At 42.0% G+C, this 13,572-nt stretch overlaps 1 protein-coding gene across 3 annotated transcripts in view; it reads right to left on the minus strand.

The window, feature by feature from the left end:
• The window catches only part of GRM8 (glutamate metabotropic receptor 8), a 551,348-nt gene that overhangs the window by 6,148 nt on the left and 531,628 nt on the right, over positions 1-13,572 (minus strand). For 2 of the 3 annotated variants that reach the window (XM_081211524.1, XM_081211525.1), the window contains exon 10: positions 4,533-4,834. In XM_081211524.1, the coding sequence (XP_081067650.1) occupies positions 4,538-4,834 (297 nt within the window). In that variant the 3' untranslated portion in view covers positions 4,533-4,537. The remainder of the gene's footprint in view (positions 1-4,532; positions 4,835-13,572) is intronic. The other variant, XM_081211526.1, reaches the window with a different exon arrangement.

Below are 13,572 nucleotides of genomic sequence, written 5' to 3' on the forward strand. Positions count from 1 at the left end.
GGTGCAACTAAGCCCCAATGCTATCATACCCCATTGAGATCATATTCCACTAAACACATGTTCTCAACCTGACTGTTGAGTTTCATTCCCTCCACGGCACCATGCTTCCCCTCACCCCGTCACCGCAAATGATGTCATTGCCGCACAATGCCATGACTGCCACTGCAAAAGTAATTTGAGACCTGAGGGTCACCAACTGTTAGCAAGAAGGAATATTTTCTAGATGGTATTCTGAGTACTATTACAGCTAGCTGGTTTCAAAGAGCAGCTTTCAAGAAACTCAGCGATAAGTGTGCTGGTGCCTCTAAAAAGTTTCCGCAAATTATTTTGGCAGCAGGGAGTAAAGTTAAGATGGTCTAATAGCTACAAGATGACTTTTGAAAAAAGCAAGCGCCAATTCTGAGTTGCCTGTCTTTCAGCCAAGACAGCTCAATTACACCATGGAGGGGGGGGGGACTCCCGAGAATGGGGATGTGTTGCCTTTCCTAATCTTCCTGCTTCTCAAGCAGTAAACAACGAGGATCAACACCCTGAAGGCAGGCGCTGAAGATGAGCTTTAAAATCATATCAATGTTTTGGGGCTGAAGCCAAGATAAGACTACAGTAAAACACAAAAACACTTTGCTGCGCATCAAGCTACTGGATGGAATAGGTTTGCTTCCAGTTGTCACTCATAAATCACATTTAGAGAGTGCTTATACTAGATTCAGCCACTCCCATCCAGCATGTAGATAGGGAACTCGCTCTCTGAGTGTTGGTCCTCATGAAGCCAAACAGCACCATTCACACACAATAGGAAGGCTTTTAGAAAACTTGAGGCAATCCTAAAATTTGCAGAAACACTCATATAATTTAAAAAATAAAATAAAATAAACCCAAGCCTTTTAAAAAAAAGCTTAATAAGGATGGAGCATATTCAGTGGGTGTTCAACAGTGACAGGCTGTCTCTTTTCCTTTGTATTCTTCTGGGCCTCTGAGACATTTGTGAGAGAAACCAAGACATTTTTACCTTCCCATACTGGCATATGAAATCAAGAAAGCTTAATGATTAGCAAGCGCATTGTGATAAACTGATCAATATTGTTGGGTTTCTGATTGCCTTTTCTTAAAAAAGCAAACTGCTTTGAGGGTGGCTCCCCCCACAAAATAAAACAGTGGCCATTATTTTGATGAATAATAATAATGATGATAAAAACCCTTTGCCAAGCATTGCTAGTTCCCTTATTTATCTTTGGTGTCTGTAATTCTTCCACAGCATCCAAATGTCTGGAAGGTACGGCTGCTTCCACCATAGTGTACACTTCCTACATTTCTCCCTGCCACGCAGCCATTGAAGGAACAAGAGCAAACTTCAAGATCTGCTGTCACCAACTCCATTCTCTCTTTAGACAGTGCTTTCCCCCCCTGGCGAAACGCAATGGTAAGCGGCAGCACTACCATATTTTGTGGGGGGAAGGAGGCAGGAGGGCTCTCGAACCCCATCAGAGCATTGTGCCTCCTTCCCCAAGCCCTGGAAGCATTTGGCCAGCTTAGGAGTGGGCTTTGGGAAGGTGGATAGAGGGCTATCAGACCCGTCAGAGCATCACGTCTCCTTCGCCCAGCCTGGGAGTTGTTCCCCCTGTTTGGCTTGGAATCAGCTTGATCCCCTTCCCCTCTTTCCTTTTTCCTTTCTCCTTCTGTGATGGGACTCCTATTTGGGAACTTCCCTGGTTTTTTTCTGGCCCACATAGGACCAGTCTGGATAGTTGGCCTTGGTGAAGATTTGACGTTTTCACCCCCCAAAAGTTTTTGATTTGTGTTTCTACTGAAATGAGGCTGCATTTTAATGTTGTATTTTAATTTTGTTTTTAAGTTGTATTTTAATCAATTGTTTTTATACCTGGTGTTAGCCGCCCTGAGCCTGGTCTTGGCTGGGTAGGGTAGGGTATAAATACATTATTATTATTATTATTATTATTATTATTATTATTATTATTATTATCCCAAAGCTGGGCAGGTCGAAGCCTCTTCACCTGGGCAGCAGCTCCCCAGTAGGTCGGTGGATAAGGGAGCAGCAAGCAGCTAACTCACTCTCATTGCCCAGCCTTGGTATCAGGCCACACCCCTCACTCTCCCTTGATGACAGGAACTATTTTTTTTCTAGAAAAAAAAGCACTGTCTTTATCTGGTATGTTTATGCCTCATTTAAAAGAAAGATCATAATAAACATTATAATTCATGCTTCATGCTTCCATATCTGCAGTACCAAGGGCTGTTTACTTTGTTTCAAAGCATATCCTTTTCTCATAACAAATTATGAATTATTGCTAAGCCTGCAAAAGCCAGCAAACAGGAATTTTCAGATTTTACCAATAGTCTTTTGTGATTTGGGGATCGACAGCACTGAATAATTTCTTTGTTGCGCTGACATTTGTAAAAGCATGCTATCGGAAACAAACCTTTTGCATTAAAAAATACTTTTCTCTCTCTTATTTTTCTCTCTTTTACCACACATGCAACAAAATGCAGACTTCAATGTGGTGAAGGACAATTCATCTTTTGTATTTAGGCCTTTGACTTTGCCCAGATCTATTTTGCCTTTTTAGATAAGTATGCAGGCAAATAAATGTCATATAGCATGCTATGACAACATGCTCCCATAGAGTGCAATGACTAACCTACTTGAAAGAGTTATTTCGAGATGTGCCAGGATTCATGAACCAATTCCAGAAGGGGAATATCCAGCTTTTCTAATTGCATATTTTGCTAGTTGGTGATGAAATTTGCATATGAGTACTTAGACAATGGGACGCAGGTGGCGCTGTGGCTTAAACCACAGAGCCTAGGACTTGCCGATCAGAAGGTCGGCAGTTTGAATCCCTGTGACGGGGTGAGCTCGGTCCCTGCTCCTGCCAACCTAGCAGTTCAAAAGCATGAAGTGCAAGTAGAAAAATAGGTAACGCTCCGGCGGGAAGGTAAACGGCGTTTCCGTGCACTGCTCTGGTTTGCCAGAAGTGGCTTAGTCATGCTGGCCACATGACCCAGAAGCAGTACGCCAGCTCCCTCGGCCAATAAAGCGAGATGAGCGCTGCAACCCCAGAGTCGGCCATGACTGGACCTAATGGTCAGGAGTCCCTTTACCTTTACCTTTACTTAGACAAAAGACAATGGATGAATTTACAGATAGTCCCTTACCAATTGTTAACTTGAAATGGTGTGTGCATATGATCACTTGGGAAGTTGGTTTTCTGTGTTATCCTACCAAGCTTTTAGCATTCCTCTGCTTCTCAAGATTTTTTATCAGGTGTGGAAGTGCCAGGCATATTCCCTGGCTAATGCATAGTCAGTGCTAGCCTGAAGGGAAATGCCTTGCTCAGGTGTAGTTTCCAACAGGTAATGAGAAGTCTGACTGAACAGTGTCACCAGCTCCATGTTGAAAACACATGAGTAAGGCAACATTCTTCAGACTAGTGTGTAACATCATCAAGAAGGTTGGTCTTGTGTCTATGTGTAGTAAGAATGAATGCCAGAAGTAGCATCACTTAGAACAGCGATCTCCAATCTTTATTCCTAACACACACCACTTACAAATTCTGAGGGTCTTGGTGGGAAACTTAATGATTTTTCTGTCTGTTGTAGCAACTGGAATGTTCCATATATGATTTTTAATTATAGTTTTGTAGCTTCTTTTATACCGCATTCTATTCTAATACAGGCTTCCTCAAGGCATTTTTGGCCTACAACTCCCATGATCCCTAGCTAGCAGGACCAGTGGTGAGGGATGATAGGAACTGTAGTCTCAAAACATCTGGAGGTCCGAGGTTGAGGAAGCCTGTTCTAGTACAATATGAATTCCATAGAATATATAATAAATAAAAGAAGCTATTAAAATACAATTAAAATGTGAATGCTTCATGTGATAGATGTGCCATCTCCCATCTTCAACTACAAATCTATAGACATTCTGTGGACCACTTGAATGAAGCTTGTAGATGACTGGTGCTCTGAGGACCACAGCTCAGGAACCCCTGACTTAAGGAATTCCTGTTGGTCTTCGTAATTCACTAAGCCAGCATTTTTCTTGTCCTAGAAAGAAAAAATCAGCTACTTATTGCAACATGGCAAAACCAAGGTTGCACTTAAAATGGTGGGCTGAGGGAGGGGAAGATGATGCTCAAATTTTAGAATTATTCAGAAGGTCATAAAGTAAGATAAGGATGACATTACCTACACAGACTTGTAAAAAACATATGTATGGATAACACCACCAATAAATGCAATATTGGAATTTGAAAAGCTCTAGAGGGCGTTTGCAATACAGCTTTGCAATAGTGAAATAAGAAGCCCATCATCACGATATAATCAGATCAAGGTTAAAGCTTTTTTTGAAGTGGAGTTTTTCCCCCTAAAATGATCATTTTTAATTTCTTTTGCTACAGATCTTTTTTTTAAAGCACCTTAAAAAATGGGTACATGATTTTTGGCACACCTCTATGTTCATGCAGGTCAAGCCAAGAAAAAGTGTGGTTTATTAAACATTCCTGTGAACGTACATCTATTAGGAAGTGCTGCCACTCTTGACCATGGTTAAGTCTACGGATGACTTACTGTTGGTTTCAAGACTTTCACAAAGTTCAGTTTTGACCTCGCCATTTGGTCTGTCGTTTCCCTTTTGGATCAGCTTGCTTTGCATTGTGGCTGCTGTGACTACAGCTTTGAAACTCCTCTTCCTTTTCTGAACATTTTGCTCTGGATGAAAAATGATAATATAAACCTTGGGCATGTAGAGCATGCCTAGAGACACAGAAGCACTTAAACTCATGGATATTGTAAGTGTCGTTGTCTGGATGTACATCTAGAAAAGAGAAAACATGATACAATTAGTGCCAGTTGGGCTAACAGAGGAGACAGGGATACACAGAATTGTTCACGGGAGAAGACACTCCAAAACAAAACCATACAGGCCTAATAAGGTTAAAAAGTACCACTCAAGTGTTATAGTGTTGCAATTTCATGGCATTGCTCAGATATTCTGCTACTTTCAATAAAATATATTCTGCAGCTGTTCAATAAAAAGGAATGCCTGTAGGAGTCAGAACAATTTAACATCTCGCCAGAAGCTCGGCTCTTCCCTCACCGGCCCTGGACGGAGCCTTTAGAAAAGTCCCGTATGCTCAGAGACTTTGCACCTGTCCATTGGGAAAGATAGGAAGCCCAGAACACTTGTTCTTTAGATGTCCCTTTTATGAAGAGGCACGTAGTAAGACCATTGATCCCCTACTGGTGAGGCCCGCCAACCTCCCGCAAAAGCAAAAATTTTACCTTTTCCTGTTAGGCAAAGATCAGAAGACGACCTGGATGGTCACCAGATTCTGTGTACAGATCTGTAGGCGCAGACCATCTCCTAACTCAAACTAGTCCGTCATGAAAATCCGCAAACTTGGTTCCATGGGTGACTCTGGGTCAACTCCCTGCGATAGTTTATTGTTGTACATTGTTTTAATTGTCTGTTTTTCTTCTGTGTCTGTACCCCCAAGTGTGTTTTATAAGCTGGTCTCCGACCATAATAAATTATTTTAATCTTAACCTCTCCTTCGGCATGGGGCTCAAACATTTGTCATGAATTATTGCATAAATCAGACAGTAGAACAAGACAGATGCAATAGTCTCAACCTGTCCTAAACCACAGCGACAATACCTCTCTGAATATGGGACCTTTGAGAACCTTCTCTGAAGAATTGCAGATGACATAACATTAAACCTTGCAAGAGAAGAAGTTCTACGTTGGAGAGGATTGTGTAGGTGATGTGAGTATGGAGTGGCCAAACAAAAGTAGGATCCCTAACCTCAGTTGGGAGCAAGATTTGTTGGCTGTGCTACTGAGATTTCGAAATTCAATCTCTAGCAATCTGCGCTTCATTGTCCGGAATGCTTACAACAATGGGAGCATACGTAACAAGTCCAAAGATAGGCCAATGGTTTTAATTACCTCTCAATGCAAGGTAACCATTGGGATTCCAACAGCATATGAAAAATTAGGGAAGAGGGATCGGACTTGAAATGGAGATGTAGCCAGAATTTTTATAGTAGTGATGCATAGAAAACATTACAGTTGAAAATACTCTTTGTGTGTTGCTTCTTATTGGAAACTTGTGACGTCACGCCTTTAATAGACTGTATTTGGGTTAGTGTGGCATGGTTGTTAGAATGTTAGAATGACTTGGACCAGGGAAATCAAATTCCCACTCAGCTATAACTGGGCCAGTTATTATTTTTCAGCCTAATCAACCTCACATTTCTGTTGTGTCTGTAAAACAGAGAGTGGGGAAAACCATGTATGCCACCTTTAGCTCTAATTTTGGACACCTCTCTCTAAGTGCAGAGGGGAAAACATCATCAGGGCTACCTCATGTGTGTGTGTAAACACTAAGACTGTATACCATGCTGGAATAAAAGTGGTTTAAAGCCATGCAGGCATAACTCTCCTTTTAAATTGTATAATTTCCTGCTGAAGAAGAACTTTTGAGATCGTAACTCATTTGGCCCCTTCAGTATCTCTTTATCCATGCACAATATTGTTTCAGTATTAGGTTTGTCAGTGTTAGTTATTGCCGGCTGAATATTGATAGGTATTTTGGTTCAACATGTATATTTAGATTTACCTTGACATTTTTTGTTCATTTGGTAAAGCTATGAACCCCATTCATTCACCCTTCCCTTTCATCCACCCAATATTCCAGCTGACCAGGCGTACCTACCACTGGTACCACAAAGTGCTACTCATCTCATCCTGAATCACACGCTAGACTTGTCATTGTGTGTTGCTAATCATAGCAGCAATGAAAGAGCCAGTTTTAAACCACACAATTCTGTTTTATAATTATTTTTCACAGCTAGAAATGATGGAACGTCTTACTATGGCTCTGCATGACTTAAGCAGAACTCCTTTAGAATTTCTGTATACCCTGTGAGTGAAAAGGAGGGTTATCATGAAAGCCATTCCATGCCCTTATTGATAAGGTCTCAATGATATTCTATCTTGTCTACTGTGTTTTATGGCACAATGAACACTCACACAGTAACCTAAAAGTGCTTTGTAGAGATATTCTGTCAGTAATAACCCCAAACCTTCTTTTCAAATGCTTTACTGGAGCAGGTGTTCTGTCAAAGTTAGACCAGAAAGAAAGATGAGGTGATAAAAGGTGTAATGTAGCCCGAATAACAGTACATTTTTTTAGTGCTCTTTGTTGCAAGATGAACAGTTTTCAATTTCATATTTTATTTTTCATGACTATATAGACCAGGGTTTCCAGTTGTTTTGGGACTACGACTTCCTTCATCCCTTGTTAGCAGGACCAGTGGTCAGGGGTGGTGGGAATTGCAATCCACAAACAGCTGGAGACCCTGATATAGACCATTAGCAGATGGCAAGATGGGGCACTACTGCTCACCTGATCTTCGCTTGGTCGCCTTGCTGTTGCTTATCAGGAGGTAGAGAGAGAGGGAGAAGATAGTGATGAGGGAAGCGCGGTGCAAACACAACCATTTGTTCCATCACTGCATTTGCACAGCACTGACCTCACCACCATTCACCTTTCCCCTCTGCCTCCTGGTAGGAAGGACAAACCATAGCTGCCAACTTTCAGATTTGAAAATAAGGGATCAGCAGCCTTGAAAATAAGGGATCAGCAGCATAGCTGTCAACTTTCGGATTTGAAAATAAGGGATCAGCAGCCTCACTGTCCCGGAGACAGTCTACGGGATATCTAACAATCCAGGATAGCAGCGGGAAGCAGCGGGAAACGGTGCTAAAATAAGGGAATTTCCCACAAAAAATAGGAAGGTTGACAGCTATGGGACAAACCTAACCAATCAGAGGTCAAGTGAGCAATGGTGCCCCAACACACCTTCCACTACTGTTACAAAAAACCAAAAATTCTCATTTTAATATCTTTAGGTAGAAAGTCTTCAGACGCTATAGTTTCACACATAAAGATAACCACTTACACACACATTCTCAACAGTTTCGGCACAGAAAATATGTTTGTGCATGCAAAGAGATAGGCAACTTCTTAGGTAAACTGCTGTGTGCTGAAACAGAATTGGAAATAAGGTAGCATTGGAAACGAAAGGAAGCTGTCACTTTATATCATGTTCTTTCCTTTGTAGAAAAACCTTTGCATATATGTTTGTACTAGAAAGTGGCTTTCCTTAGCAGCCTGATGCAAAGTACCATGTAATTTGCTTTTAACATTTGATTGAATTTGTATCCTCTTTGATTGTTTTCTACCTGGCAGATGAAGCCAATGTTATGTTTTAAGCTTTTTTAATTACTTTGCATCGTAGGTGGTTTTTGCGAGTGCCTGCCTTAGCTTTGAAAATAAACTGTTTCAGCAAATAAGGTGGTTGTTGTTGTTTATAAAAGCAAAAAATCAATAACCTCGATGCACAAAGACAGTTCTGTTTAATTCACTATGAAGCTCTGAATGACACACTCTGAATTAAGCTCCTTGCTGTGTCATACTGTACTCTATAGGCAGTAGGGTCATTGCTTAATTGAAACCAACCGAAATGTTGCAAAATGGTAAGCTAGCAGAACCTTCCTCAGCCAGGGTATTAAACTAAGGCCCGGCGGTCAGATGCGGCCCAATTGCCTTCTCAGTCCGGCCCGCGGACAGTCCAGGAATCAGCATGTTTTTACATGAGTAGAATGTGTCCTTTTATTTAAAATGCATCTCTGGGTTATTTGTGGGGCATAGGAATTTGTTCATTACCCATATATATATATATATATATATATATATGCAGGTTTTGGTGTCTTCGGGTGTCTTCCCGTGTAAGAGTTGGGGTGTCTAGGCGACGTTTCGACGAGGTCTCACTCGTCATCTTCAGGCTGGTGCTTTCGGCTTCTTGTTACTGGAACAGAGCAGGATCTCAGTGTTTGAGTTCCTATAAATACTGTTGAGGGGGTGTGGTGTATAGCCTCCAACGTTCTGGGCAGAGAGGAAGTTCCCAGGTTAGTGTGCCTTTTCTTCTTTTGTTCATTAATTACTTGAGGGATATCTTGAGAGATTTCTTGAGTGATATTCTGAGTACCATTTAGGAGGGTCATTAGGTGTGAATTAGTTGCTAAAGCTTTCGTGTCTTGACCTCTTGAGCTTGTGAAGAGTTTTTCTGAGAAGATGGCTGTACTGCACTTAGTTGTGCTCAGAACGTTGTACTGCACTTAGTTGTGCCCAGAACGTTGGAGGCTATACACCACACCCCCTCAACAGTATTTATAGGAACTCAAACACTGAGATCCTGCTCTGTTCCAGTAACAAGAAGCCGAAAGCACCAGCCTGAAGATGACGAGTGAGACCTCGTCGAAACGTCGCCTAGACACCCCAACTCTTACACGGGAAGACACCCGAAGACACCAAAACCTGCATATATATATATATATATATATATATATATATATATATATATATATATATATATATATATATATAGTCCAGCCCATCACATGGTCTGAGGGATGGTGGACTGGCCCATGGCTGGAAAAAGTTGCTGACCCCTGAACTAAGACAAGAGGTGGGGTGAAAAGTGTTGCTGTTAAGGGTCACAGATATTGCTAGCAAAGGTCATGGTAGAGATTGCAGTCACTTCCAAAAACAGCAGTTAGTTCAGAACACAGCTGCAAGATTACTAGCAGGGAGTGGAGTGTATTGTAAGGATGTGTGGCCAGATGTGCTTAGAATCCTCTCCTTGATCCTCCACTAAAGATGATGCCATCTTTACCCAAGAGTAGGGCTACCAGCGAGGAAAGGAAGCATCATACACCCAGCTTCCTGTCAGTGGCCCTGCAACATCGACTTCGCTGACTGGTCATGTTGTGCGGATGCCTGATTCTCGTCTTCCAAAGCAACTAGAAGAAGAAGAAGAGTTTGGATTTGATATCCCGCCTTTCACTCCCCTTCAGGAGTCTCAAAGTGGCTAACATTCTCCTTTCCCTTTCTCCCCCACAACAAACACTCTGTGAGGTGAGTGGGGCTGAGAGACTTCAGAGAAGTGTGACTAGCCCAAAGTCACCCAGCAGCTGTATGTGGAGGAGCGGAGACGCGAACCCGGTTCCCTAGATTACGAGACTACCACTCTTAACCACTACACCACACTGGCTCTCTGTATTCCGAACTTAAAAATGGAAAGCATAATGCTGGTGGTCAACAAAAAAGGTTTAAGGACTATCTCAAGGCAAATTTCAAAAAATGTAGTATAAACACCGACAACTGGGAAACACTGGCCTGCGAGTGCTCCAATTGGAGAATAGACTGCCTCAGGAGGTGGACTTGTCTTCAGTGGAGTTATTTAAGCAGAGGCTGTCAGGGATGGTGTAGCTGCAACCTTCATGCATCAAGCATGGTGTTTGATTAGATGACCTCCAAAGTCCATCCACTTCTCTAATTCCATGAATAGTTTGAGACAACTTCACCTTGCCTTCATATAATGATACCCAAGAGGACATGATCACTTCCTCCCAAGGTTCCCCATACATCCACTTCATTGATTAGTTCCCCCTTGTTGTGAGGACCACGTCTAAAACAGATTATCCCCTTATTGCTTCTTCCACCTTCTGGGAAATGAAATTGTCGGCAAGGCAATTAAGGAATTTGTTAGACCTTACATTCTTGGCAGAGTATGCATTTCAACAGATATTGGGGTAGTTGAGGTTTCCCATGACTATTATATCTCTTCTTTTTGAATGCTTGGTAATCTGCTGTAGAAGGCATCACCCAAGTCTTCAGTCTGGCTTGGAGGTCTACAGCAGACACCCACAGTACAGTCACTGTTGTTTCCTTCTCCTACAATTTTACCCATATACTCTCAATCTGCCTTCCATGCCCCAGGTCCTAAACTAATTAGGATCTAAATAACAAAATGTATCCTCTGCTCATGTGAACTATCCTACCAACTTTTCATCACTGGAAGATACCCTTTTCTCAGGCCTGCCTGAGATTTAGTTAGCTGGCATGGAAATGACACGGCCTTCTTACTAGTGGGACCCAGGTTGTGGAATTCCTTTGTCCAAAGCATTTGGAAGAACCTTTAGGCACTAAGCAAAAACTGTGACTTCCAGCCGTTTGCTCTGAAATGGTTCATTCTTCTGAAGACATCTTCGTGTTGTTATTTTTTGGGTGCTTTAGTGTGTTTGCAGTTCTTATGACTAATTGCTTTGTTTTATTATAAGTTTTTCATGACTATTATGTGTAATAGAAGCCCTGGGGGGCTTCAGTTGTAGAATTGAAAGGCAGGGTATAAATATTTTAATAAACACAGAGAAAATGAGAAGACAATTCCTCAATTAGTCTTAGGGTTGTTCTACTTGCTGTGTACTTGTCAGGGAAAACAATTAGGCTCAGATATTATTTCCCACTTAATACTAAGCAATTTACAAAACTTTTAATAGAGGACACTAGTTCTAATCTGCCCACATTCACATTATTAGCATGAACGTGTCCAATAACAATGTGAATTAATTACATTATCATTTGAGATTTTAAGCCAAAAATGCATTTGTACCCAATACACACTGTTAATTAATCCAGTCTGCAGGTACATGTGCTGAATGCTAATTAAAAGTGTTGCCCACAGAGTAAATCAACAAGGAAATTTGGCAGATGGGAAGCCTCTCAAAATAAATTCAAATAGACTGGCGAATCTTCAAATGCAGTGCACCTAAAAATAAGGGAGCTAACTTTTTGGAATATTCAAAAGCCGGGACATCAGCCTGGAAAGCTGTAAATTGTTGGTTTCATATTCACAAGCTAAAAAATATAGCTTGGACCTGAGATGCATTAATAAAATGAAGTTGGCGTTGAGTTTGGTTTCTCTGTCTCCACATTTTTAAGAACATTTTTGTCGAATTCCATGGTTATTAATGAGTGCAATCACTAGTAGTAGTAGTAGTAGTCAATTTATTATCCATCCTTCACAAGTAGGTTCCAGGATGGGTTACAGTAATCTAAAACTCAGCATTAAAAACAGTTAAAACAAATCAAATTCATTAGAATAGGGTGAGCCCCCAAAAACACATATCTCAAGTGTCAAAGGTGTGTGTCTTCAGCATCTGATGAGAGTTGTATTACACATGTGCCAAACACACCTCTGTGAGATAGGAATGATGCCAAAAGAAGTAGTTTCCTTCTTTAGCTATAAAACTTAGAGCATGTATCTTGATTGGAAATGCTTTTTTAATATCCGCTCATCTTTGCTTGTCTCTTACAAAGGCCCCCACATTAATATTAACTCTGTTTTTCTTCTCCAAACCCTTTACCTGGGAGGAAATCCAGGAATGAATAATAAGGGCATGTAGAATACTAATACTATCAGAAACATCCTTTCAATTCTGTAATCATTAACCTGATAAGAGCTTTGGTTTGATGTGATGTGCTTGTTTATTTATTGCATATGGCACTAGTGTTAAAGTTCAAGTGCTTGATATTGTATCCTATTAAATGAAGTACGCTTTTTTTCACTTGGGAGGGGCTAATTTTGTTGAGCATCTTCATGGCATAATTAAGCCGCTCTCCTGTGCAAAACGATGGATCCTGAAATCAGTAACAGCTGGTTATCCCAACGGCTGGGTAAATGCAGGGCAGTTTTGCATTGGCAAAGCTGTGCAAACACAGCCAATTTATTGTGTTAATGGTCATGGCGTCAGGCAGAAGAAAAAAAACAGCTAAAATTAATCAAGAAGAAGAAAAACAAATAACACCCTTTCGCCTTTGGCATTCTTTTCACTTTCAGTGCTCCCAAAGATCATGCTTAATTGCTGTTATGTTGGTAAAGGAAGTGTTAAAGTCACCAGCAATTTAGGGAAAATGACAATGTGGGGAGAAGCAGTATGTTTGTTCATATATGCTGTTTCTGCCCCCCACCCCAGTGATGGATCTAGAACAGGGCTGCCCTCTGTGATTTCCCCTCCAGATGTTGGTACCCTCCAGATATTGTGGACTACAACCCCCACAGTCTTTGACTATTGGCGATGCTGGTTGAGGATGATGGGAGCTGTCTTCCAAAACATCCAGAGCAGGGGTCGGCAAGCTTACTGGGGGGTGGGCTGGTTCACCGCACCACAAAACTCCTGGTGGGCCAGAGTGCGTGTGTGTGTGCACGCATACACACATGGCAGAGGGGGCTTCTCTTTCCCCCTCTCTCCCCCAGCCCCTTCCGTCCCCCTGCCTATCTAGGGTGCTGCTGAGAGGCAGAGGCTCGCAGTGGCAGTGGGGGCGGAGGAACAAGCAGCCTCCTCCGCTGCCGCCAGCCTCTGCCACTCGCAAGGGCAGGCACAGGAGCACAGCTGTCAACATTCCCCATTTTTTAAGGGAAATTCCCTTATTCCAAATAGGATTCCTTGCAAGAAAAGGGAAAAGTTGACAGCTATGCACAGGAGCCACACTTGGCGGTGTTGGGTTGAAATAAATGGCGGAGTGGTGGCATGGGCGGTGGTGGTGGCAAACAGCTTGCCCAGCCCCCTTCCTCCTCTCGGCCATGTGCAGCTGCTGCTCTCCCATTGGCCAGGGCCTCAAACCTTAGCAGGTGATTGGCTGG

Source organism: Podarcis bocagei (genome assembly GCF_964188305.1).
Source record: "Podarcis bocagei genome assembly, chromosome: 10".
Taxonomy (NCBI): domain Eukaryota; kingdom Metazoa; phylum Chordata; class Lepidosauria; order Squamata; family Lacertidae; genus Podarcis; species Podarcis bocagei.